Genomic DNA, 27,599 nt, shown 5'->3' on the forward strand with positions numbered 1-27,599 from the left:
AAGGAGGAGAGAAGACAGATACATATTGGGCAGGTTGGCAGAAGGCTGCCTGGGAGAGATGAAGTTTGAGTGTTAGTTCAACAATAAAAAAGGCAATCACTTCCATTATAATTGGCAGTCGAGGTGGTTTAATAAATTCTTAACAACATTCAAAGGAACTAGGTCCATTGTCTTCTAGAGTCATCAAAACACACGCTCCCTAAGCTTTTTTTATTATGTTTCTTAAAAATAGTGATCTCTTAGGCTGGAGACCCCAGAGTGAGCATAAGCTAACTAGATGCAAGCACCAGCCTCTGGTCCGCTCTCCCCATTTTAAATGAGGAGAAACTGAGGCACAGAAAAAGGAAGGCACTTAAAATGATTCTGTGGAGTTTCTTCCACTCCATTCTCCACCCCACATTTCCTAGAACTGGAGATAGAATCCAGGGGTCCCATTTACTCCCCCCTCAGCCCACTGTGTAAACTGCTTGAGCCCCTAAATTGATTTGAAGCTTCCCCTCTCTGTCCTCCCTCAATGAGCCCATTTATTGGGGGCCAATAATTCTTTTATCAAGTTGACAGAAGCTACCTTTGTTTTCCACAATTACGGTGAGTCAGAAATAGGAGAGAGTGTTGGCGGAAATAAGAGTGGAATTATCTTTCTCAAAAATTGGTGAACCTCACTGAGACGTCCAGAAGAGAGGGGTGACATTGTCAAATTTATAGACTGGGGTAGTTTTCTACCAGGAGATCCAGCAGGAAACTAAAGGTGATGGGTCCAGGATTGGGGCCTAGTCATGATGTGGAAGCAAGAGAACGGCGTGTCTTCAGATCCCATCTGAAGGACCTGTAAAGGAGCAGACAAATGCCAAAATCATCATGTTTTCAATGTAGCAAGTAATGATAAAGAACAAGGAACAACAAAATCGGCAGAAAATAATATAAGATAAAATAGCTCTATCACTAATAGTGCGAAGAAGTGAGATGGCAGTCTTCTCTGGAGGGCAAAAGAGGCAGACACCACACCACTGACTTGCATGGCTGCTACATGAAGAAAGTGATTCTTCACACTCAGTATCTTCAGTGTCTTTAACACAAATGACCATTCAATTTGGTCAAGTGCTTTGAGTATATCTAGTTACACTTAAGGAGATGGGGGGTCTTCTGGGAATGGCATTAGAATATAAGCCAGTGTTAGAAACTCAGATATATAAGCTAGGGGCCAAATGTCTCCCTAAACCAGGCACCCCCAAACTCAGCCCACCAGATGTTTTGGACTACAACTCCCATCATCCCTAGCTAACAGGACCAGTGGTCAGGGATGATGGGAATTGTAGTCCCAAAACATCTGGAGGGCTGAGTTTGGGGGTGCCTGCCCTAAACCAAGGTTACAATTGCCAAAACGGAATGTCTAGTTGCCATTTTGGGGCAAGACAGCTTTAAAGTATTATTTTTCAAATGTGGGACTGACTGGGATTGGTTCACAGTTAAACATCTGAGTGGTTCAGAGGACAACCTTGAGCTCAGTTAAGAGATTGGAGAACTTAAAGAAGAAAAGGCACTTGATCCAGGGACAGTCCACATAGATATTGGCCTATTCCGACCTCTTTTTCTTAACTGTGACTGCTCCTGCTCAGCTTGCACAGAAAAAGCATTTTGGTTCCAGAAATTCATTCCGATTGGGCAGATAAAATATAACAGATAGAATTTGACAGGAAGGGCTATTAGTGTGTGAAAACAGTCCAGATCCAAGGATCCCCAGGCATGCATCTCCAGGTGGTGGATATGTCAGACACCATCCTGGAATCCAGGCATCTTCACTTGGTCGAAAGCCAGGTGCAAAAGGTGCTAATTTCTAAGGCTGTATATAGCAGTTAAACATCTGGTAGACTGGGTGAGACAACAACAACAAATGAACAACCATCGCAGAAACACAGACAAGGCACCGTCAAGTGAGTGGTACATTAATCAACCTACAAATGACTGCACCTTGCAGTGCAGAAGAGGGGCTTCGCCACTACGACTGTAATACCATACAAAACATAGCTCCTGCCCCCCAAGTGGAACTGTGAACCTTCAACAAGGGAGATTAGACAAGTGGTGTAAGCAGCAAAAACATTAGTCAGTGTGACTTGCAAAATCACAAGATCAACTTGCAAAACTTCCCTTTTTCCTGGACTGTTGAATAGGACCTGGCTGCTATTTCACAATGTTTTCCCTCTTCTCTTCCTTGCCTGACTTGTCCATCATCTGGTTTCACTGCATGTTCTAATCCCAAATCCATCACAACTACAATTTGAAGGTCTGCAAACATGGACATCACCTCACACAGTAAAAGCGAAGAGAAATTTGCTCTGGTGTCAAACTCAGGTTAAGAACTTAATTCATTCCAGAGGTCCGTTCTTAACATGAAACTTTTCTTAACCTGAGGTACCACTTTAGCTAATGGGGCCTCCTTCTGCCGCCACACAATTTCTGTTCTCATCCTGAAGCAAAATTCTTAACTCGAGGTGCTATTTCTGGGTTAGCGGAGTCTGTAACCTGAAGCGTCTGTAACCTGAGGTACCACTGCATTTTAAAAGGGAAGCTCCAGCTGTGGGGAGGCCCAATGAGGCCCATACCCGCCATGGGTAGGCTGTGGGATATTGAGGGGACCTCGTCACCTGCTTGAAAATTTTGGGGCCCCCTCAGCCCCTTCTACATGGTGCCCCTGCTAGGGAAACATATCAAAGCACAGTGTTTATGGTACTCACAAACTACCACGCTGGCAATGGGAATGAACTGCATACAGAGTAAACAGGAAAGGGCACCCAGCTTCTGAGCAGTTAGAACTTGAATGGTAACTCAGCCAGGGCCTTGAGTGAGGAAGGCCAAGGCTTGCAAATGAAACAAAACAGAGTTGGGCTCGTTCAGCATGCAAACCCCTCAACCGTGTGTGTGTACTAGCTAGCAAGTTCTCTTATGTCTGGCTGGCTGGCTGATTACTGATGCACCAAGCAAAAGCCATCTAAGAGTCGCCAATTGCCACAGGATCACACTCTTCCTTGCACAGAGAAGACCTACCAGTGGGAGCTGCTGCATGTGATTTCCTGAGGGTTGGTAAGATGGTGTAGGCATCGTAGCCAAAAAGGATTCCTGTCAGCATTCCAATCACCTGTCGGAAGGAAGTGGAAGTTTAGTATGGGCCTCTATCTGCTTTTAAGAGTACATTTCTGCAGTTGTACTCCAGGTAGGAAGTGGGCTTTTTATATTATTATTGGCAGTTGCTTTTGGTAGAATATTCCTCTATTTGGGTTGTCAAGCTTCATTTTGCTTCTTCTAAATTAAAGTAGCTACTTGCGCCAAGAGGCATGGCAATTTTGATTCGGTTGCACTGATTGTGCATTTATTTGGGGCATGAGCTGGACAAAGTCAAGCTCTCTGAAGTCCCACTGAGTTCAAGTGGGAGTGATTTAAAGCGCATGCTCACCAAAAAAAATCAGCATGGCTTGAAAGTACCCAACAATATATCCATTGTTTCAGACTCCTGTTTGGCAAAATGGTGACTGCAAAAGTGAAAAAGCCATAAGCTAACTTCTTTGTGTTTGGGAGATGAAGAAAAGACCCAAGAACTCAACAGGAGGAAACCCAGCACAACACAAAGCTGTAGTGCACACTGGACCTTCGAAGACCCTGCAAAGTGCAGTTTATCCTTCTGAGTTACAACTCCCAGGAACCCTTAAACTTCAGTGCCCAGAATTATTTGAGGGAAAGAATGTGCTTTGAATATGCTTTGAAAGCATAATGTGTATGCAGTACAATGGGCCCCAGTTGTGTTTATACAGGATTCACAGTGCAGAGGCACAGCCAATCATTCATGCATTGTTTCAGAAAGCCTCCAAATTTAAACCATTGAAGGACCATACATAGTGATCTCTTTTGGGTACGGAGGCATGCGATCTTGCACAGCCAATTGGGCACAGTATTTGGGGATTACCCATGCATATTGACAAGACAGTGGTCCATGCTGGCTAATTTGCCACATACTGAAGGAGGCAACTGGTTCATGGAGACTAAGCCAGACTGCTTGCTGCTAGGGCTGCGAATTTGTCTAATCCTCTTTTAAAGTCACCCAAATTGGTGGCCTTCTCTGCCTCCTGGGGAGTGGCTTCCATAGTCTGAATGCACACTTTCTTTTATCTGTCCTAAACCTTCCAAAGTTCAGCTTCGTTGGATGTCCACAAAGTGCTATGAGAAAGGATGAACAACTTTTATCTCCCCACTTACTGCATGCATGCCATATAGCTTAAGGTTACCAGACATCCCCGTTTCCCGGGGACAGTCCCCAGGTTTACAAATCAGTTCCCTGACAAAATCCATTCATTCCTACTGAAGTTGAAAAGTGTCCCCTGATTCATTGAAAAAAAATCTGCTAACCTTAATATAGCTGTGCCTGCAGAGAGCCCTCTTATTGTATCTTTCTCAAAGGGGCCTGCTAAATGGGTGTAGAGGAGATCCTTACAGGAGTCCAACTAGCAAAGCCCAAATGTGCCTCGTGTCTCCCCGTTCACAGCAACATTCCTACATATTCCTGCTGCTGGCCAAATCAGCACTCCAGCTTCCTTTCCCTCCCCTCCATGGATTTTTGTTAGCTTCTATGTACCGCAGCTGCGATGCCAGCTCCATCTCTGTGTCCTATGAGAACGATAAGGGATGTGATGAGGAAAGCAACAGCCCCAATGAGAGCCCTTATGAAATCCTAAAAGGAGGCAACAGAAAGGGAGAAAAAAGTTAATACTGGAACTAGGGTTATCAAAGAAGTTAAAGCAGGATTAGCTGAGCCAACCACCTACCTCTGAGCCAATCCTTGACACATATTTTTAATACCACCATAACTTCAAGGTAGATGGGGTTTTTTTTGAGACTTAAGGTGGTCCAACAGAAAAGAGGACAGGGTCCTTGCTTTTTTTAAATAGCGAATTATAAAGGGAAAAGGGAAAAGGGCCCCTGGATGGTAAAGTCCAGTCAAAGGAGACTATGGGGTTGCGGCGCTCATCTCGCTTTCAGGCCAAGGGAGCCGGCGTTTGTCCGCATACAGCTTTCCTTGGCCAGCATGAATAAACTGCTTCTGGCGCAATGGGACACCATGACAGAAACCAGAGCGCACGGAAACGCCGTTTAACTTCCTGCTGCAGTGGTACCTATTTATTTGCTAGCACTGGTATGCTTTCAAACTGCTAGGGTGGCAGAAGCTGAGACAGAGCAATGGGAGCTCACCCTGTTGCGTGGATTCAAACTGCCAACCTTCCGATTGGCAAGCCCAAGGGGCTCAGTGGTTTAGACCACAGCACCACCCGCATCCCTAATAGCTAAGTAAAGAACATACAAACACATTGTACGGGTTGCCAGGAGGTGGCCCTCCCCAGTTCTACTCAGCGCAATGTAGGGAGGATATTTTAAAATGCAGAATTTGGTTTGTTTCAGTGGAGAACCCTTAGCACAGATAGACACAGTGGCCCAGTTTGCTCATTGCTTCAAACCAGCGGTGGGAATCCTCAGGTCTGGGGGCTCAATGCCATTCTCCAGGACTCTGCCTGGCCCTCGATCAGCTTCCCAGTCCATGCCCAGACCACCTCCCTCACTGGTCCTGCTCCACACTCTCCTCAGCTAGTAGGAAAGTGTCAGTACCAGATTACTAAATAGGTCGAGTAGGCACCAGTCTATGGGTCCCATGCCTTTTCGGGGCACCATGACAATGGGTCAAAATAATATTGATTTGATCTTGAAGGAAATGTACAATCAATCTTTCTTAGTTCAATGCCATCCCACCAGAGAGCCTTTACAAGGGGGTGGGGCAGAATCTTGCTTGCCTAGGGGCCTCCACAGGGCTTAATCCGGCATTGGGAAGTGTCCGTGAACCACAACAACGTCTGTTGCTTGCCTGGGTGGAGATGGGGAGCTGGTGCGTAGAAACTTCAGAAGTTTGCATGGCTGGAACGAAGCGTACTCTACAAGAGCAAGAGTCACCTCTTTCGCCCTGACTGCCACTAGCCAAGTTACACCCAGAAGGGTTGTCCACATGAGCGTAGCCAAGAGAGGAGGCAGCTGCCCCCCCATCAAGTAAAACAACAGAAATACTTAACTAATTGACCAATCACATAGGTTCTGCCCCCCCCCAACAAAGTCCTGCCCCCTCAACAAAAATATTGGCTACGCCCATGGTTGTCCACAAGGAAAACCTCCCCACCCCACCCCACACTTTAAGCCAGGGGTCAGCAAACTTTTTCAGCAGGGGGCCGGTCTACTGTCCTTCAGATCTTGGGGGGAGGGGGGGCTAGACTATATTTTTTTGGGGGGGAAATGAACGAATTCCTATGCCCCACAAATAACCCAGAGATGCGTTTTAAATAAAAGCACACATTCTACTCCTGTAAAAACACGCTGATTTCCAGACCATCTGCAGGTCAGATTTAGAAGGCGATTGGGCCGGATCCGGCCCCCAGGCCTTAGTTTGCAGGTCAGCGCACAGTGCTCGGATCATGGTCACTCCCTGCCCTCAGCCAGTCAGCATGGAGTGGGGGACAAACTGCAGAATGATTTCATACTGGTATGCAAAGTGTTGTTCTTGAGTTGGGGGGACATCCCGTGAGTGCTGGTTGACAAGCAACCTGAACACGGCCTCCGGTTTGTTTCCAATCCAGCACACTGGAGGAAGGAGCAGGGCAGGGACAAAGCCGATACCAGATGTTTTGGGACTACAACTCCCATCATCCCTAGCTAACAGGATCAGTGGTCAGGCCCAGACTGGGGGGGGGGCATATGGGCCACTTGGCCCGGGCCTCCGATTCCAAAGGGGGCCTCGGTCAGCATATTCACAATCGCAGGGGATGCACTGGGGCGAATGTGGAGGCGCAAAGAACGCCTAAATGGTTTAGCAATGATAAACATAAACCACGATGTCAGAGCTGCCTCTAGGTCCCAGCTCACAGAAGACCAATGCCAGGCTGATATTATGTACAAAAGTCTTTATTGAAGTTTAATTTCCATTTCAAAGCCAGAGCGTGCAGCCCTACGTCTAGACTCTAGATCGGCGAAGTCCCGTCTGAGTCTCCGCCCCTTCCACACCAGTTTAAGATCCTAGCCCTGCTCCACCTCCTGCGCTGCTCTCTTCTCCTCTGGGTCCTCCTGCCCTCTGGGGCATTGCCCTTTCTGGACTCTTCTGATGCTGAGTCGCTTAGCTCCTCCCCCTGCCTCCGGCGTGCTTTAGGACCCGGTTCCCAATCCTCACTCTCTGCTGTCCCGCGCTCCTGTACATTTGAACTTGCTTCTCGCGCCAACCCAGTGACCTTTCTCCTAACCGTTACACTACTTCTATCACTGCTTCCCTCTTCCATGACACTGGCCGGATCTGACCTCCCTTCCGTTGTCCGACTCTCCGAGGGAGGCGTGGTAGACTCTGCCTCGTCTCCTCTCCCTGGTGGGGAAAGCACTGGCCCCGATGCCTGGGACTCTTCCCCCCCACTCTGCTCTGGTGGGGAAGCTGGTCCTGATTTCCAACTACTGCTCTGGGAGTCCCTGCTGCCCCCTTGCTCCTGGGGCGTTCCCCTTGGGACCCCCCTGCCCCTGGCCACTGGCGCTCCCTTCTGTGAATCTTCCGATTCGCTGGAGAGGCTCATGGAATCCCTCGGACCACTGTCCGCTCCTACGCTCCCTTCGGATTCCTCCCCCTCGCTCTCCATCTCCCATCTTCCCTGTGCCTCAGCTCCTGAGCCCCTGACATCCATCCCCCCCTCAAAGCCCCCCCTTCCACCCTCCCCTTCTTCCGGTGTGGGTTCTGGGTGCTCCAGTGTTGTGGGGGTGAGTGCAGGGTACAGTTCTTCCCCCGTGGCGTGCAGCCAGCCGGATAAGTCCGGGGAGTCCTCGATGGTCCCGTCGACGGCGATCTCCTCTGCTTCCATCTCTTGGGAGGTGTGTTCGAAACCTGGATCTACCCCCAACTCGCCCGGTGCCCCCCCTTCCTCTGTTGTCTGGGGTGACACTGCGTGCCATGGTCCCCTCGGCAGTTCTCTGCGCCAGCCCACCTCAGGTTGATCCTCCCACCAATAAGATCCGCCTGTACCAAACCCTGAGAGGGATCCCTCTGGGGAGCTGGTCTCCTGTGACGCCTCTTCAGCTGAAGAGAAACCCTGGAATGTGCTGGTTGAGAGTGTGGGTGTGAAAAGATATTCATCGAAATAATCCGCCGGCATGGGCCTGTGTGGGTACAGTGCGTGGAACTCGTCTTTGAGGTAGTGCTCCTCCACCGCATAGTACGGTACCCAGTTGTTGGCGCTGGCCGGGGTACCTTCCCTGGCTAGTAGATATTCAACCCCCTCTTCCCCCCATCTCGAGTCCAAGATCTCTGTGACCTCGTTGAGCGGCTCCTCCCTCGGCGGCCCCCCCCTTGTGGGTGCGCCTCTGAGCGGGCTAGGAGCTGTCCCTGGTGCTTGGAACCTGTGAGGTGCCTTATAAGGCGTGAGCACCGATCTATGAAAGACCGGGTGCATTCTGGATCCTTCCGGGAGTGTCAACCGGAAGGCCACTGGGTTGATCTGTGCCTCGACTTGGTAAGGCCCTAGCTGCTTGTGTCCGAGCTTCTTCTTAGTTAACGATCTGGCCGGCACTGCCTGGGCTGCTAACCAGACCCAGTCCCCCACCCGTATGTCCTCACCAACTCTCCTGTGTCGGTCTGCCTGCATTTTGTAAGCGTGTTTAGCTAGCTCCAACTGCCTTCGGAGCTGTTCATGGACCTCGTGTAACTCTGCCGCCCAGTCCTCAGCTCCCTGCGGCTCCCCCTCCCCCACTTTCTCTAACCCCGGGAAGGTTCTGGGATGCTGCCCATTGTTGGCGAAAAACGGTGTCACCCCCGTGGACACGTGCTTCGTGTTGTTGTAGGCAAACTCGGCCAGCGGTAGATAGTCCACCCAGGTCGAGGGCTGCTGGTTCATGTAGCATCTCAGGTACTGCTGCATGATGGCGTTGACCCTCTCCGCTTGTCCGTTGGTCTGCGGGTGTCTCGCCGACGATAGGTTGACCTTGACGTTCAGGATGCCCATCAGCTTCTGCCAGAAACTCGAGATGAACTGGCGCCCCCGATCGGACAGGATAGACCGTGGTAGGCCGTGCACCTTGAACACGTGGTCTATGAACATCTTGGCTGTCTGTTCCGCTGTGGACACCTTCGCGCAAGGAATGAAGTGGGCCATCTTGGTGAACAAGTCCACTACCACGAGTACCGCTGTCTTGCCTCGCGAGCTGGGCAGATCAGTGACGAAGTCCAGGGCCACTTTCTCCCACGGCTCAAGGGGCGTCTGTAGCGGTTCCAGCAGTCCCGCCGGCGGCCTGTGTACTGGTTTGGCTCTTTGGCATGTGTCGCACCTCTTGACGTAATCCTCGACTTCTCCCCTCATCTTGGGCCACCAAAAGTCTCTAGCTACTAATTCCACCGTCTTCTCTTTGCCGAAGTGCCCAGCGCTGGGTGCGTTGTGTAACTGCTGCAGTACCTTCGCGCGGAGGTCGTCTCCCGGCACGTAGAGGGCCCCTTTGCGGATGAGCAGTCCGTCGCGTATCTGAAACTGGTCGTCCTTCGCTGTGCCGCTTCGCACCTCCTCCATCTTGGATCGTGCGAAGGAGTCTGTCTGCAGCGCGCGACGTACTGCGTCCAGGTCCACCGTGGCTGCGGCGCATGCCCACGCTTTCGGTGCGAAGATGTGCTTGGCTGCCGCCAGTGCCTCTGCCTCGAGATACTGCGGCTTCCTGGATAGCGCATCCGCCATGATGTTGCTGTCTCCTGGGATGTATTCTATTCTGAAGTCGAAATCTGCAAAGAACTCCGCCCATCGGATGTGTCTCTGGTTCAGGAACTGCGTCGTACGCCAGTACTCCAGGTTCTTGTGGTCCGTGTGAACTTGCACTGTGTTTGGCTCCGATGAGGAAGTGCCGCCACGCCTTGAAAGCTGCATGAATGGCCAGCAGTTCCCTGTCCCAGATGGTGTAGTTCTGCTCCGACTTGCTGAGTTTCCTGGAGACGAAAGCGCACGGCCTCCAGTTTCCTTGCGGATCTTGCTGCAACAGGACTGCCCCCACGGCTCTGTTGGAGGCGTCCGTTTCAACCCTCATGGGTTTGCTGGGGTTCACATGTAGCAGTTGTTCTTCGGATGCGAAGAGTCGCTTGAGCTCCTGAAAGGACTTCTCCACCTGCTCCGTCCAGATGAACTTCTTCTTCTTGGAGCTCAGGGTGTCTGTGATGGCCGCCATTTGCATCGCGAAACCCTTGATAAACTTGCGATAAAAGTTGGCGAAGCCGACAAACTTCTGGACCTCCTTCCGATTGCGCGGGCTCTTCCAGTCCAGCACCGAGCGGACCTTGGCGCTGTCCATGGCGAGACCCCTGTCGGACAGCTTGTAGCCCAGGAAATCCACCTCCGTCATGTCGAACTGGCACTTCTCCAGTTTGGCGTAAAGTCTGTGCTCCCGTAGCCTCTGCAGGACTTCCTTGACATCTCTCTCGTGAGCCTCCTGCGATTCCGAGAAGATCAGAATGTTGTCCAGGAAGCAGACGCACTTCTTGTAGAGGAGCCCTGCCAACACGTGATGCATGAAGGCTTGGAAACAGTGGGAGCCATTTTGCAAGCCAAACGGCATAACTCTGTATTCGTAGGTGCCCAAAGTCGTAAACATGGCCGTCTTCCACTCGTCGCCCTCCCTCATGCGTATAAGGTTGTACGCCCCTCGCAGATCCAACTTGGTGAAGATGCGACCCTTCCGCACCGTCGCCAGCAGGTCATTGATCTTGGGCATGGGGAACGCCGTGGGCTTCGTCCTCGAGTTTATGACCCGGTAATCAACTACAAGCCTCTTTTGGGGCGTGTCTTTTTTCTTCACAAAAAACACGGGGCTGCCCCCCACCGCTTTGGATTCTCGGATGAATCCCCGCTTCAAGTTGAGTTCTATGAACTCCCTGAGTTCCTGCAGTTCATCTTCAGACATGGAATACAGTTTTCCAGTCGGCAGCGTCGCCCCCGGCAGGAGGTCAATCTTGCAATCGTATGGTCTGTGGGGGGGTAGTTTGTCCGCCTCCTTCTCGCAGAAGACCTCCAAGAATTCTCTGTATTTGTCGGGTACCGCTTGCAGCATGCCCAAGTGTAACTGTGGCCCATCTTCCGGCCCTTCATCTTCCTGGGTGGGCAGTATGCAGTGTGCTGCGCAGTAGGAAGAGCTGAAAGTCAATTGGCGCTGGTACCATGCTAATGCCGGACTGTGCTGGTCCAGCCAACTCATGCCCAACACTATGGGCGTGTCTGACAGGTGGGTAACATTGAAGCTGATGACTTCGCGGTGGTTTCCAATTTGCATCACCATTGGCGGCGTTTGCTGTAGCACTTGTCCCCCCAGTAGCTCTCTGCCGTCGACTGTCACTACTTTGAGGGGCATCGTGGCAGGCAGGAGCGCTATGCCATGTTGCGTGATGAAATCCACTCCTATAAAGTCTGCATTGTTGCCAGAGTCAATGGTAATAGGCACTTCCATGGTGAGGCCATTGGGAAGCTGGAGCGCTGCGGTGAGCTGCACCACTGGTTTGGGTGGGAGGGGGTCTGTGGGCTGTAAGATCTCTGGGGACTGCTTCACTGACTCGTCTGGCTGGGCCCCAGTGCCTATGATTCCAGCCAGACTCCGTCGTTTCCCTGCTGTGGTACATGCTGCTGAACTGCTTCTGTAATTGTCACTGAGGCTGCAGTGTGCTTGTGCAACCTCTGGGGACACTCTTTCGCCATGTGCTGAGCACTGTCACAGATGTAACACTTCCTGTTCCCTCTAGGAGGCTTCGTTTTGACTGCTCCCGGCGTTAGGGCTCTGGCTGCTGACTGAGCCTTGGCACCACCTATCTCCATCGGCTCCTCTCCCCCTCCCAGTGGAGGCGTGGATTGAGCGCGCGCTGTGTCCCTGGGAAAAAGAGGAGGTGCTCTTGCTGGCGTGCGTCCCCAACATCCTTCGTCTTTGCTCCAGGAACGTTCTTCCAGACGCACCCCAATCGTCAACGCCCTCTGGACCACTTCTTGAGTGCTCTGGGGTCTCTCCCCCCTTGCAATTTCGTCTTTCACAGCCCCATTCAACCCCTCCCAAAAAAGGTCCCTGACGGCAGCTGAATCTTTCTCCCATCCCAGCGCGTTGACCAATGCAAAATAGCGGGAGTGATATTGCCTCACAGTGGCTCTGCCTTGTTTTAATCCATGTATCTCTTTCCTGGCAACATCCACATCTATTGCTGATAAAAAACAAGCGTCCATCGCCTTAAGGAAGGCTTTTGCATCTTGGAGAGCTGGGTCCTTGTCTCGCCACAGATTACGCAGCCACGCTTTAGCGTCTCCGTGGAGATGAGTTAGTATGAAACCCACTTTCTCCTGCTCATCTCTAAAGTCCTTCTCCAGCAACTCTAGCGCGTACATCACGTCTGCTCTGAAGTTAGGATACTGCTGCAGATTCCCATCGAAATGAGACACGAGGCTGCCTCCTCTCTTTCCCAGCCCAATCCCCTCTGGTCTGGTTCCCGGCGCCCCCTGTTTAGTCAACATTTCCAATCTGATTTGCAGATCCTTGTAGGCAGCAGCGGCTTCGTCTTCCCTCTTCCTAGATGCTAGAATTTCCGCGTTAAGTTGTGCCACTGCGTTTTGCAGGGCTGTTATGTGTTCTTCGGTAGTCATCTTGTCTTGCTTTCGTGAGCTCGCGAAGCACCAATCTTCGCCCCTCGCTGCGTCCACTCACGCTGCAAGGTTTTTATGGAGACGGGACTTACTGTCAGAGCTGCCTCTAGGTCCCAGCTCACAGAGGACCAACGCCAGGCTGATACTATGTACAAAAGTCTTTATTGAAGTTTAATTTCCATTTCAAAGCCAGAGCGTGCAGCCCTACGTCTAGACTCTAGATTGGCGAAGTCCCGTCTGAGTCTCCGCCCCTTCCACACCAGTTTAAGATCCTAGCCCTGCTCCACCTCCTGCGCTGCTCTCTTCTCCTCTGGGTCCTCCTGCCCTCTGGGGCATTGCCCTTTCTGGACTCTTCTGACGCTGAGTCGCTTAGCTCCTCCCCCTGCCTCCGGCGTGCTTTAGGACCCGGTTCCCAATCCTCACTCTCTGCTGTCCCGCGCTCCTGTACATTTGAACTTGCTTCTCGCGCCAACCCAGTGACCTTTCTCCTAACCGTTACACTACTTCTATCACTGCTTCCCTCTTCCATGACACTGGCCGGATCTGACCTCCCTTCCGTTGTCCGACTCTCCGAGGGAGGCGTGGTAGACTCTGCCTCGTCTCCTCTCCCTGGTGGGGAAAGCACTGGCCCCGATGCCTGGGACTCTTCCCCCCCACTCTGCTCTGGTGGGGAAGCTGGTCCTGATTTCCAACTACTGCTCTGGGAGTCCCTGCTGCCCCCTTGCTCCTGGGGCGTTCCCCTTGGGACCCCCCTGCCCCTGGCCACTGGCGCTCCCCTCTGTGAATCTTCCGATTCGCTGGAGAGGCTCATGGAATCCCTCGGACCACTGTCCCCTCCTACGCTCCGTTTGGATTCCTCCCCCTCGCTCTCCATCTCCCATCTTCCCTGTGCCTCAGCTCCTGAGCCCCTGACACACGATAAGGCGAAGTTGCTTGATTTTTCCAAATTCAAGAATTCGTAGAAAAGAAAGCTAGGAAAGCATTTTAAAATGTAAATACTTAAAATAATCCTTTTCCCTATGTATTTTTAAAAAGCACTATTGTATATCCATATTTTCCATTTTGTCTTTCTATGCAAATACGGTTCAAACCTTGAAATAAAATTATTTGTCAGCATAACTTTTGTGAAAATTATAAGACTTCAGTTATCCCCAGGGTAAAAAAAGGGGGGCACATTATCTACCTGGCCCGGCCCCTGCCTGGCTCTGCAAGGCCCTGCCAGTGGTCAGGGATGATGGGAGTTGTAGTCCCAAGACATCTGGAGGGCCAAGTTTGCCTATGCCTGCTCTATACTTTTAAGCAACAGACACATGCAAGCTGCTCTCCCCCCTTGAACCACAACCTAATCTGCCCCCCTCTCGCCCGCAATCCAGATGATTTGGGCATGCTGACTGGGGATGATGGAAGTTGTAGTCCCAGGTGGGGAAAGCTCTTGTAAAGTGACGTGGGCCCCACATTCCCAGGCCCTTTGGGCATGCTGTGCGAATGCCCTGCCCCACCCCAGTGCCAGGGGCAGAAGAGAAGCTTACCGTCCACCCCCAGTGGATGAAAGTGATCTGGTGGTGCAAGTTACACATGAAGAAGATGAAGATGACAATGCCGTAAATGAGCATGAAGCAGGCTAAACCCGAGTAGCCCGGTGTCACGGAGGCCCCATAACAGATCAGGATGAGGATGCACGCAATCTGGCAGAGAAAGGAGAAAAAGAGCCATCAAAGGGCAGAACTCATGAAAAGGAGCGGCAAAGACGAGCACTGGGAGAAGAACTGGCAGTCAGGTGGGGTGGGGTACAAATAATAGACTTAATAGTAATCATAAATGAAGCATTTTTCAAAGATCTAATATTGTAGGTTGGGGTTCAGAAGTGAAACCCTGGGACTGAAAATTACTTGTTCCAGCAATAATAATAATAAAATATAATAATTACTATTAATAATTATTATATTAATATTATATAACATAATTATATTGTATAATTATTAATAATTTATTATTATTATTATTATTATTATTATTATTATTATTATTATTAAATTATAATATATACTGCCCGTTGACGATTGCAGGGTGGTTCACAACATAAAAATGTAAAATGAGAACACAAAATACATAATAAAAGCAAGAACAAAGCCGAACCAGTAATGCTCCCTCCCACAAACACATTTAAAAGGACATAGAATCAGCCAAAGGCCTGAGTAAAGAGAAATAATTTTGCCTGGTGCCTAAAAAGATATCAACAGCCCTTGTTAGCTAGGCAGGCAGGTATTTCCCTTTGCTGTACCCCTATTGCTATTACTGCTCAGCCAGCAGCCACAACGGCTATATTCTCCCTCCACTGATGGAGCCTGTGGGTGGAATTCAACATCGTGCTCAGGAGATTGTTCGGTCAGTGTGAGCATTTCTGCTTGCGCAGTGGAGCAATCTCCTCACTCCTACCCCGGCATAGATCAATATATCATAATGTTTAGATGGTGATATATCACAATGTTGAAAACCGGGTATCACGCAGCCCTAGTTAGTTGTTGTAAACAGGTAATATAATGACATATCATTTTATGAGGGGAGAGAGACTTTCTTCCCCATGTCGTTTCCACCTGCTTTGCCCCATATTCCAGCCCTGTAAGCCTTTCCCAGACCAGCAGCTGGGAAGAGAGGAGTTCAGGGATATTTTTTTTATTTTTTAAAAATAGTTTTATAAGTTGTGTTTCCTTGTTTCTCAATTTGATCTTTTTATATGGTTTTGTATGTTTCATGGTATTTTATGCACTGCGACTTGCTATTGTTTTCATTGATTTTTGTTGTTTAGTCGTTTAGTCGTGTCCGCCTCTTCGTGACCCCATGGACCAGAGCACGCCAGGCACTCCTGTCTTCCACTGCCTCCCACAGTTTGGTCAGACTCAAGTTTGTAGCTTCGAGAACACTGTCCAACCATCTCGTCCTCTGTCGTCCCCTTCTCCTTGTGCCCTCCATCTTTCCCAACATCAGGGTCTTTTCCAGGGAGTCTTCTCTTCTCATGAGGTGGCCAAAGTATTGGAGCCTCAGCTTCAGGATCTGTCCTTCCAGTGAGCACTCAGGGCTGATTTCCTTCAGAATGGATAGGTTTGATCTTCTTGCAGTCCATGGGACTCTCAAGAGTCTTCTCCAGCACCATAGTTCAAAAGCATCCATTCTTTGGCGATCAGCCTTCTTTATGGTCCAGCTCTCACTTCCATACATCACTACTGGGAAAACCATGGCTTTAACTATACGGACCTTTGTTGGCAAGGTGATGTCTCTGCTTTTTAAGATGCTGTCTAGGTTTGCCATTGCCAAGGAGCAGGCGTCTTTTAATTTTGTGACTGCTGTCACCATTGATTATAGATTGGTAATTCCTTCTTGTGGTTGATAAGTGTAAACTGTTTAATTATTATTTGCTGATGTTTAATTTTACTGTTTACTATTAGATTCTGATGGATTGTTGATTGTTGCTTTCTTTGATATAATTTATGTTAAAGTTATTGTGACTTTTTATATTGGATCAGATTGTTACTATTAATGTTTGATGTTTTTGTATGTGTTGGAAGTTGTCCAGAGTGGCTGGGGCAACCAACCAGATGGATGGGTTAATAATAATAATAATAATAATAATAATAATAATAATAATAATTATATATGGGAGACCCTCGGATGCTGAGGAGGGAACCAGCCCGGAAAGAGGGAGGGCTTCTGCTGAAGAAGGAGGGGAGGAGGAGCCAGCGTCGGAGGTAAGACCCAGAGACGCTTCCAGTGAGACCAGCGGTGAGAGCTCAGGACCTCCCCTTGGAACGCCCACTCTGCGCAGAAAGCTGTCGCGCAGGGAATCAAGGAGGAGACTTTCTGTCAAAGAACTTTTATGTTGGAAGAAGTTCAGGAAACGCCCACTGACGGATTCTGCCAGTGATTAAGGCAGCCACGAACTTATGGCTGTCCGGTTGGGGAGAGTTTAAAACCAACTACGCAACTGGGAGCGTTTTGGTGCTTACGCACAAGCAACCCCTTATCCCATTACAATATATATATATATATATATATATATATATATATATATATATATATAAAATATTATATTGGTATATAGTTGCAGTAGACAATTTATTTCTCTGATACCTGCTCAGGTATTACTAGGATTGTTGCAGGATTAGCTGAGACTCAGTATAAACCGTTAGTAATTCCGGTGTGAAAGCAAAGAAATGCAAAACACTCAGCAGCCTTCTTGGGACTGCGCCACTTGGAATGCCTGGGCAACAGGGCTGCTCCAACCATGAGGCAAGGTGAGGCAGCCGCCCCAGGCAGCAGGATTGACAGGGACAGCAGATCCCGCCTCCAAGGAATGCCCCGTCCACTGCTGCTCTTGCAGTGGCAGCAACGACTGCAGCATGCTTCTGCAAGGCTGGATCTGCCCCCTCCTTGGCCACCACCTCTATACAGTGGTACCTTGGGTTAAGAACTTAATTCGTTCTGGAGGTCCGTTCTTAACCTAAAACTGTTCTTAACCTGAAGCACCACTTTAGCTCCAGTGCGCGATTTCTGTTCTCATCCTGAAGCAAAGTTCTTTCTTTTTTAAAAAATAGTTTTATTAGAAATTTCAACATAACAATTTACCAAAAACATGTCACCATCATTTCTCTCCCCCTATTTTCCCTCCACCCTCCCCCAAAGAAAAACCCACCCTCCCCCAGAATTCCCTCAGCTCCTCTCTCTGTTTTTTTCAGCACATGTTATTCTCTGCATATTATAAAATCGTAAAGATCCTCAATTTATCTGTCTATATGTTATCAATAAGAAATTTGTGTATGTTTATTCAAAACCTGCCAAGGAGTCCAGTTCATTTTGTTGTTTCTTTAAATACTTTTTAAAAGGTTCCCATTCTTCTTTAAAGTCACAGTTGTCCTTATCACGCAATTTCTGTGTCAATTTCGCCAGTTCCACAAAATCCATCAGTTTCTCTTGCCACAGTTCTTTGGTCAGGATTTCTTCATTCTTCCATCCTTGTGCTATTCAGACTCTTGCTGCCGTTGTCTCATACATGAAAATGTTCTTCAGTTTCCTTGGCAGGTCCTGAAGCAAAGTTCTTAACCTGAGGTGGCGCTGTGGGTTAAACCACAGAGCCTAGGGCTTGCCGATCAGAAGGTCAGTGGTTCGAATCCCTGCAACGGGGTGAGCTCCCGTTGCTCGGTCCCTGCTCCTGCCAACCTAGCAGTTCAAAAGCATGTCAAAGTGCAAGTAGATAAATAGGTACCGCTCCGGCGGGAAGGTAAACGGCGTTTCCGTGAGCTGCTCTGGTTCGCCAGAAGCGGCTTAGTCATGCTGGCCACATGACCCGGAAGCTGTACACCGGCTCCCTCAGCCAATAAAGCGAGATGAGCGCTGCAACCTCAGAGTCGTCCTTGACTGGACCTAATGGTCAGGGGTCCCTTTACCTTTACCTTTTAGCCTAACCTCAGGTTTCCCTACATGGGAGATGTTTGGTCCAGTCTGCCAAACTTCTGTCTCCAAAAGTGACCATGCTCCATTGACCAGGCATTCCAGCCTTTCAGAAAGAATTTCTCCACAATTTCACTTAGATCGGCTTTGGTGGAACTGAACCAATCTTGGAAGGAAGGTGGCGAACCAAGGAAATTGGTGGGAAACTCTGAGTCAGTGAGTTGTGCACGACGGCATCAGGGCCTGCTTTCCTTGCCAAGAATTTGATTCATGAAGCTACTTTCACAGCCCATGAAAGGGATGAGCGCCTTTAGAGATTGCTGAAGGCAGACTGTCAAAAGCGTGGCTTGGACGCACACTAGATTTCTCACTCTCAGGCCCTACCTGGCCTTGCTTCTCTGCGCGAAACCAGCATGTTGGGTACCAGGAGAAATTAACAGCTTAGTGGATTTCCAGTCCCCAAACCAAAAACCAGAGATTTGTATTTGCTTGCATTCCAAGCACAGTGATACCTCAGTTTACATATGCTTCAGGTTACAGACTCCGCTAACCCGGAAATAGTGCTTCAGGTTAAGAACTTTGCTTCAGGATGAGAACAGAAATCGTGCTCTAGCGGCGCAGCGGCAGCAGGAGGCCCCATTAGCTAAAGTGGTGCTTCAGGTTAAGAACAGTTTCAGGTTAAGTACGGACCTCCTGAACGAATTAAGTACTTAGCCTGAGGTACCACTGTAGCTGGCAGTATGCCTGTGTACACCCACCCACCCACCCACCCACCCACCCCAAATGCAGGCTACAAAGTGACATTATGCTGCATGTAAGATGAAAAAGTTTTCTAGCTTGGTAACATAATCTAGCAGCCATTTATTATCATACGTCAATGTATCAAGAGGGACATCCCATGGCAAGAAAAATTGAGCTATGCAGAGTTGGCTAAATTGACATACAAACTGCGGGACAAGGACAACTGTGACTTTAAGGAAGAATGGGAGCTTTTTACAAATTATCTAAAGAGACAACAGAATGAATTGAACTCCTTGTCATGTTTTGAATAAACACCCACAAATTTATTGGTTGATAACATGGCAGATAGATAATGTAAGGATATGTATAATTTTTTAACATGCAGAAAGCAATATGTGGTGAGAAATCAGAGAGAGGAGCTGAGGGCAGTCTCTGGGGGAGGGAGGGAAGGTTTGATGGGGAAACCTTGGTTTGGTGGGGAAAAGGGGGAAAATAAAGAATATGATATGTTTTGATACTTTGTTATGTTGAAATTGCTAATAATTTTTTTTTAAAAAAGAGGGACACCCCAAAGGATATCTGGGTGTAGTGGGGATTGTTGCTACATAAGTACCTTGGGGCAAGGGGTTTTCCATCTGCTTTGTGGCAAATAAACCTGCCAGAGCCTGAAGGACTAGAATTCTATTTACGGGCAGATCTTAGAGAGAAAAATAAGCATGCCTTGGCCTCGAGTCTCACTCACTTGTGCTCTCTATATATAGATGGCAGAGTCTCTACCTCTCCAGTTCTCAAGCATGGGTCTCCCTGCCCGCCACCCACCACCCAGCCTTGCTACCAAATACGTTTTTAAGCTAAACATGCCAGGGATTTACCGTAACATGGGTCTCCTAGGCATGCATTCTCCAAAGATGTCTGAGGGCACAGGGCTTCTCCTCCAACGAAGGAAGAGCACTTGCAGGAGATGTTCCAGCTGTGGCAACTGGTAGACACAATTACAGCTAGACATTCCAGTTGTGGGCCTTGGAAACAAAGGGCCAATCTGTTCGTCAGCACACTGGGGTTGCTAGCGCGCCAGGCGGAAGCAGCATATGTGTGTGTGTGTGTGTGTGTGTGTGTGTGTGTGTGTGAAGGGAATCACTGGGGCAACAGCTAAACAAACTAGGAGCCTCCTGCCAAGTATGCCAAGGTCCAGAATAAAAACGTAAAGGAACAGGCCTCCACTTTCACAGGCCAGAAATAAAGAGCGGGGAGAGAATTGCCATGGGAAGAGCCCAAGAGGAATGCCAAAGAGTTAAAATCAGAAGCACAGACAGAACTTCTAAAATAGGGGGTGGCAGAATCAAAGGAAAGGTACAAGATAGAGCTGAAGAGGGATAATAATAATAATAATAATAATAACAACAACAACAACAACAACAACAACAACAACAACAACAACAATAATAATAATACAGTGATTTATTATTTATACCCCGCCCATCTGGCTGGGCTTCCCCAGCCACTCTGGGTGGCTTCCAACAAAATATTAAAATACTGTAATGCATCAAACATTAAAAGCTTCCCTAAACAGGGCTGCATTCACATGCCTTCTAAAAGTCTGGTAGTTGTTCTCTTTGACATCTGGTGGGAGGGCGTTCAACAGAGCGGGTGCCACTACCAAGAAGGCCCTCTGCCTGGTTCCCTGTAACTTGGCTTCTCACAGTGAGGGAACCACCAGAAGGCCCTCAGCGCTGGAGCTCAGTGTCCAGGTAGAATGATGTTCCTTCAGGTATACTGGACCGAGGCCATTTAGGGCTTTAAAGGTCAGCACCAACACTTTGAATTGTGACCGGAAACGTACTGGGAGCCAATGTAGGTCTTTCAAGACCGGTGTTATGTGGTCTCGGCAGCTGCTCCCAGTCACCAGTCTAGCTGCCGCATTCTGGATTAGTTGTAGTTTCTGGTCACCTTCAAAGGTAGCCCCACGTAGAGCACATTGCAGTAGTCCAAGCGGGAGATAAGCAGATAGCAGCCAAGGACAGAAAACATGTACCCCCTCAGGCACAATCCTGACAGATGAACCAAGAATGCAAGCTGGGACCGTCCCCAGTTTAAAAACACCCCCTGAGCCATGAACTCACCAGGTTGCCTTAGGGCACCAAACCAATCTCATCCACAGGAGCAGTTGGATTACTATCAAGCTAATGTATGGGAGGTGCTTTGAGCACCAGGGAACCCCTGTATGTGCCAAATCATTGTAATTACAGCAAAAAGGTGGGATATGTTGAGTTTTCCCATAACACATGGAAAGGAATTAAACGTGTGTCCTCCACCCCAGGCACGGGATACAGAGCTGTTACATGCGCAAAGTTGAGAGAGAAAAGGAAATGGGTTTTTTAAAGGGCTTGGAACAGACAAGTGAAGTTATCTTGCCAACTGTGCAGAAACGGATATAAGCTCCTGATCAGATGAGGCCAACCAACCACTGCTTGTTGCATAGATATAAGCAAGTGAAGCTTGCGACTGAGTGGCAGTCGCCATTATCTCCTGCGCATTGAGCTGCTTTCAAATACTGATGCGTGGGCTGGTTTAAAAACCCCCAAAGCAAAGCCAAACCCTATGGGAGACGGTGACATTCAAACACCAGTGTGGTTTTTAGTTAGTCCTAACAGAAGTTTTGTGATATTTGAAAGTGTTCTCCCCACCCACCCCTAGTGAATCAATGCTTGTGCCTGCATTTATTTATCTACTTTGGGTAATTCTGAATTTAGTTACCTGACAGGAGGAGGGGAATCACAGGACTGGGAAATTAGCTTAAATAATAGAAATGTGTCAGTGAGTGGGGGAAGATTACAGGCCCTCCAACTACTAAGCTATACTACCCAATTTGGCTTCTGTGGATTCCATCCCTCCTGTGATTTCCCTCCAGGTTTCGTAGGCCAAGAACCAGCCAAATATCTTCATATTTGCTCTCAGCATTACAAGGAACCCATTAGTTCCAATGAATGCTAACTGAATTAACTACATGCTTGTACATTTTCCAAAAGGGAGAGTGCGTCTTGTTCTAACTAACTAACCTAATTCAACCCACAAGTCTCAAAACGATGAAAAATACTGTGTAATGTATAATGTTAATAACGTCTGTTAATAACAGAATCTACTTTCCTGTAACGTATAATAATAGCTACTGCTGATCCAAATTAGTTTGTGGATATTTGCAGACAGGGGTTCTCAGATTTATTCTACCAGGAATGTATTTTCCTTCACTCTCCCCCCCCCCCCTTTTAACATAAGGCGTGAAGGATATTTCTATGGAACTTGAAAGATAGTTCACTGTTTGCTGTTTCACTAGTCCTTAGTAAAGCTGGTTGGAATTTTCCCCCCACTCCCAAAACATGACTAAAAGATGTTGGAGAGGTGTGCGTTTTCTGCAGCTTGCCATTTGCTCCAGTTCAACAGCAAAACATAGGTTTTCCTGAGGAAAGCGCTAGGACAAACAAAACAAAACAAAACAAAACAAAACAAAACAAAACAAAACAAAACAAAACAAAACAAAACAAAACAAAACAAAACAAAACAAAACAAAACAAAACCATACTTGGTTGCAGAGCTTTAAAGTATGGAGTTGTGTCTGGAAAGCACAGAGCAAAAGGAGATCTGGAGGAACTCTAAGACCAGATACAGATAGGTAGCCGTGTTGGTCTGCCATAGTCAAAACAAAATAAAAAAATTCCTTCCAGTAGCACCTTAAAGACCAACTAAGTTAGTTCTAGGTATGAGCTTTCGTGTGCATGCACACTTCTTCAGATCTGAAGAAGTGTGCATGCACACGAAAGCTCATACCTAGAACTAATTTAGTTGGTCTTTAAGGTGCTACTGGAAGGAATTTTTTTATTTTCTAAGACCAGAGTCAGAAATCGCCTAACTGCAACCTTGAGCGGGAGCAATTTCCTTTCGATTCCCAAATGACAGCCTTGCACAGTCTCAGAACCATCCTTGAATGTGTGTCACCTATATAGCATGGCAAGGAATACATTCAGAAGACACTGTCAACAAAAGACTGGGTAGAAGTAAAGAATGGGTTGAATGGTCTAAAATAATAGTTTTCCTTTGCCAGGCTATATCAGGGATGGGGAACCTGATATATAAGAAGGGGTGGCTCAGTTGGGAGAACAGGGCCATGGGTTCAAGCCCCAAGTTGGGTCAGAGATTGGAGGTTGAAGTAGATGACCCTCATGGTCCTTTACAACTCTACAACTCTACAATGCTATGATTGGCCATAGGACCGGTCAATGGTAGAGTATCTGTTTGGCATGCAAAATCTCCCCTGTTGAATGCCTGGCATCTCCAGTGAAACAGGAGCAGGTTTTAGGCGACATTAGGCTGCTACGTTATTCCAACTTCTCAACCAGCCCTGCAAGCAGAGCTGGACTCTGACTCCCATCAGCCCCAGCCAACAGGGGCCACCTTCAGACATGATGGGAGATGCAGTCCTGCAACATCTAGAGCACACCAGTTCCTCGTCCCCAAACAATACACTTAATACAGGCAAAGCGTGATTCTAATCCAGGGGTCAGCAAACTTTTTCAGCAGGGGGCTGGTCCACTGTCCCCCAGACCTTGTGGGGGCCCAGACTATTTTTTTGGGGGGGGGGATGAACAAATTCCTATGCCCCACAAATAACCCAGAGATGCATTTTAAATAAAAGCACACAGTCTACTCATGTAAAAACACCAGGTAGGCCCCACAAATAACCCAGAGATGCATGTTAAATAAAAGGACACATTCTACTCATGTAAAAGCATGCTGATTCCCGGACTGTGCACAGGCAGGATTTAGAAGGTGATTGGGCCGCATCCAGCCCCCAGACCTTAGTTTTCCTACCCATGTTCTAATCTGACACAGCAACTGTACGGAGACTAAGCAGTAGGACTTATTGATATGGACTCAATTGATATGGAACAAATCCACATTCTCTTCTGTATTTGGGCCTTAATGGGGCAGACACAGAGAGTGTTGTTTTGTTTATCCCACAAAGATGGGAGCCACTGTGGCTTCCAATGGATAAAGAGAAAGTGACTCAATGAACATGTGGTCTTTGCTTGCTATTTTAAAAACAAGGCAAGGCAGCACTCGCACCTGCACCCAGAGCCCTTGGGAGTGACAGGGCGTAGCACGGCACAGGCAAGCATAAATCCTTCCCTTGTTCTCTTCACCTTCCTTGTGGGCCTTGTTGGGACCTGCTATTTATTCCTAGGCCCCGCTTTTTTGAAAAAAGGAAAACCCGCTGTCATTCCCACGCAGATACAACACCCAGCCCTGAAGCCTTAAAGAGCATGCTCTCTTCTAAGATTAAAAAGTAGATTATTGGTCCTGCAGCATTTGAGTAATAGCAATCTCCTGTTTGGTTTCCATAACACAGGATCCGTGTGGTGCTGCGGTTACAGAGGGTTGGATTAAGACTGCAAAATCCCAAGTTATAAACCCAACTCAGCCATGAAGCTCAGTGAGAGTTGTTGGCCCAGTCGCTCTCCTCAGCCCTACCTCACAGGGTTGTTGTGAGGATAACATGGCAAACAAGGAATCATGCAAAAGGAGGGAAGTCGCAACTGTGCTTTAAGCCCTTAGAACAAAGACGTCTAAAAAGCTGGCTAAAGCACATCCTTTTTGGACCAACCAAAACTTTGCATGAGGCAGTTTTCTACATTCCTAAGATCCTTCAGTTTGTGAAGGTAAAATACTCATATTAGCACTCAAGGTGTCCAGGTTCTGCTTCCAATTCTCAGGGCTGAAAAACTGAATGAGAAAAAACGGTTTCTGTTAATTATTAATGGAGGTGGCAAAGATTTGTGAAAGAGGGAGGGGGGAGAGCAACAACGTCTCTGCCACAGATGGCAGAGAAAGGGCTACACCCATAATGGAGACAGAAGCCATATTGTCCTATCCCTCTTTGAAAAGACTAAGGGAGGATCCTGCCCCACTCCTAAAAGTCACTCTCCAGGGGTAGGTAAAGAACAGACAAGTGGGATTTGCACAGAAACGTAGCAAGGTGCCTTCGACTGAATCAGACCTCTGACCACCTGCACTGGCTGGCAGCAGCTCTCCAGGGCTTCAGGATCTCTCCCTGCTTTGTCTGTAGATGCCAGGGGTTGAACCCGGGCCTTCTGCATGCAGGTCAGATGCTCAGCCACAGAGTGACAGCCTTTCCCCAGTGCAAAACGTTACCCTGTATGTTGCTCAGGGTTCCTGCCAGCTGGCTCCTGGTATTCACTGACGTTACTGCCACTGAACGTGGAAGCTCTACTTCCTTGTCTTGCTGTTAATAGACCTATTGCCCCAATGATTTGTCTAGAGGCTTTTTAATAAGCATTTTTTTTGGAGGGGGGGAATTTAAGACCCCCAAGAGCTACAGAGCAAAGCTGCCTGGTAGTGCCAACCTCTGGTCTGAAAGACCTTGTGCCCACCCCCCTAATCCCAGGTGTGTGGGTGTGACTCCATTACCCCACATGCTCAGAAACACTCTCATCCCTTCCACATATTCCAGCGCTGAACCCTGGTATTGAAATAGGCTGCGCGGCTTCTTTGGTCTGGCTTACATTGCCAAAACAAGTTTACTTGGAAGCAGTTATTGTGGGCAAGTTATGAGAGAGCAAGAGGGTTGTTGCTTTTATTTTTCTGGAGAAACTTGTACCCCTTGAACAACCGCAGGAGAAGCAAGAATTCAGCGAGAAGAACCCCTCTGAAAGCAAGAGGCCGTGTGATGGGTGGTGCAAGTTCAGCTCCATTTTCAGAAAAATAAAAGCTGTACTAAGTCCCTGGACAACTAGTGAGGATAAATATACAGCTATTCAGAAGGGTGGGGAGGACCTATCCTTTCCCATCTATGTCATAGGGAGGTGGACCAGGACCACATGGTCCTACAAGCTTGCAACTGTTTAGCAAATTCAAACCGCAAAGAGACACTCCCCATTACCGTGCCAGACACACACACACTGTGCCCAGAGACGGGGAACGGTGAGTCACCCGCGATGCGCGCACCCGGCGCTCCGGGGAGGCGACCAGCGAGGCACACGCTCAGCCGCACCCAAAACCAAGGCCCTGCGCGGGCAGGGAGAGGCAAGCAGCCAGACTTGGGCACCCCAAGGCCGTCGAACAACCGCCAGCCGCGGGGATAGGAACCTGCCTGGGACTGCAAAGCACCTTTTCCTCCTCTGCCTCGCCGCTTTTCCAAACCTGCAGGCATCAAGGGGGCGGGGGGGGGGAGAGGACCCGGGAAGCCCGGCTTGTTGCAGTCTGGCTCCCTATGCTCGCCCTGCCCAGGGGACGCAGCAAGCGATGGGTCTCTGCCCCGCGGAGCTTCCCGATGCCGAACTCGCGCAAAGCAAAGCGCCAGGGCGAGATCGAGCTGCAACAGGGAACAGGAAGGGAAAGCGCGGCGAGCGGCAGGAAGAGAAAAGCGGGGCGCAGCGAATGCAAACCGACGCGCTTCAGGCGTCCAGGGCTCACTGCCGTTGGAAGAAACTTAAGGGACAACTGCCCTTCGCTCATCCATCCCCTTTGGGCTTGCGGGGGGCCCCGCTCGGTCTCCCAACACCGTCCCTCCCTCTCTCCCCCTGGACAGCAGCCGTCCCGTGACCCTCCTCCACCCGCGGCCCGACGACGCGCGGGAGACACGTCCGCCGCCCCTCCTCCTTAACTCTTCCTCGGCCGAGGCAGCGCTGCGCTGTCTGCCCCGTCAGGGCGTTTCCCCGCCCGGCACAATCTCCAGCGGGGCCGGTGAGGCCACCCCGGACGCCTGGGTTCCATCCCCAGCGCGGGGAAGCGGGCTGGCACGGGCATCGAGGATACTGGGGAAGGTTTGGGTGGCGAAGGAAGCCCCTCCGCCCGGTGCCACACATGCCAACAACTGTCGGCGGGCGCCACTAACGGACGTGACCGCCTGTTCTTGCCCAGCCACTTATAAAGTGGGAGGTGGGGGGCAGACTCCGCCCGACCCACACAGGCATGTTGGAGCGCCCCAGCTGCAACTTATCCCTCCCAACCACTTTGGAAAAGCTGAACTTCGTCGATTTGCTGGACGTGGGGTCCGGAGGGAGCCGGGTTACCGAAACGCGAGAAAGAAGTTTTCTGGGCAAAGCGCAGCGTCCGCCGTCCCGCGAAGTTAGGGACCCCCCCCCGTCTCCTGCCCTGGGCGCCCCCCCCCCGCCTTTGCAGATCGCGCCATCCCTCCCTCCCGCCCGTGCGCGCCCTCTTACTATTTCGGCCAGCAGGATCATTCCCTTGTGGGTGCGCATGAAGCCGGTGCATTGCCCCATGCACCCTTCGGCGTTGCTGGACGACTCCATGGCAGCGCGGCGCCCCGGCTCGGAAAGGGGAGACGTCGCTTTCGCTTCCCGCCGCGGCTCTGCTCCTGCTCTTGGCAGCAGCCTCCTGCCAAGCGCGGGCTCCGCCAGGCAAGGGAGGGCGGGCAGGGCGGCCGCGGGGTGGGGCGGCGGCGGGCTGGGCAGGGCGTCTTGGGTAATCGCCGCTGCCTCTTTAAGGGCAGCCGGAGGAAGAGGGCCGGCGAAAAAAAGACCGCCACGGAACCAAGAAATTACACAGAACAAAAGAAATGACCGTGAAGATCCCTGAAACGAGAAGTAATCGCCTATAGAATAGCAACTTGTCATTAGTCGTTTAGTCGTGTCCGCCTCTTCGTGACCCCATGGACCAGAGCACGCCAGGCACTCCTGTCTTCCA

The 27,599-nt window shown here is 49.4% G+C and overlaps 1 protein-coding gene across 1 annotated transcript; it reads right to left on the bottom strand.

Annotated features, from left to right (window-relative positions):
- Positions 1-105: 105 nt before the first annotated feature.
- Positions 106-27,296, bottom strand: PLP2 (proteolipid protein 2). The gene is made up of 5 exons (XM_081845699.1): positions 27,116-27,296; positions 14,228-14,383; positions 4,622-4,717; positions 3,043-3,133; positions 106-826 (listed from the first exon to the last, which is right to left on the bottom strand). The coding sequence occupies exons 1-5, from the start codon at positions 27,203-27,205 to the stop codon at positions 807-809; spliced, it is 453 nt and encodes a 150-aa protein (XP_081701825.1). The 5' UTR covers positions 27,206-27,296; the 3' UTR covers positions 106-806.
- Positions 27,297-27,599: the final 303 nt, after the last annotated feature.

Source organism: Podarcis erhardii (genome assembly GCF_964252035.2).
Source record: "Podarcis erhardii genome assembly, chromosome: 17".
NCBI lineage: Eukaryota > Metazoa > Chordata > Lepidosauria > Squamata > Lacertidae > Podarcis > Podarcis erhardii.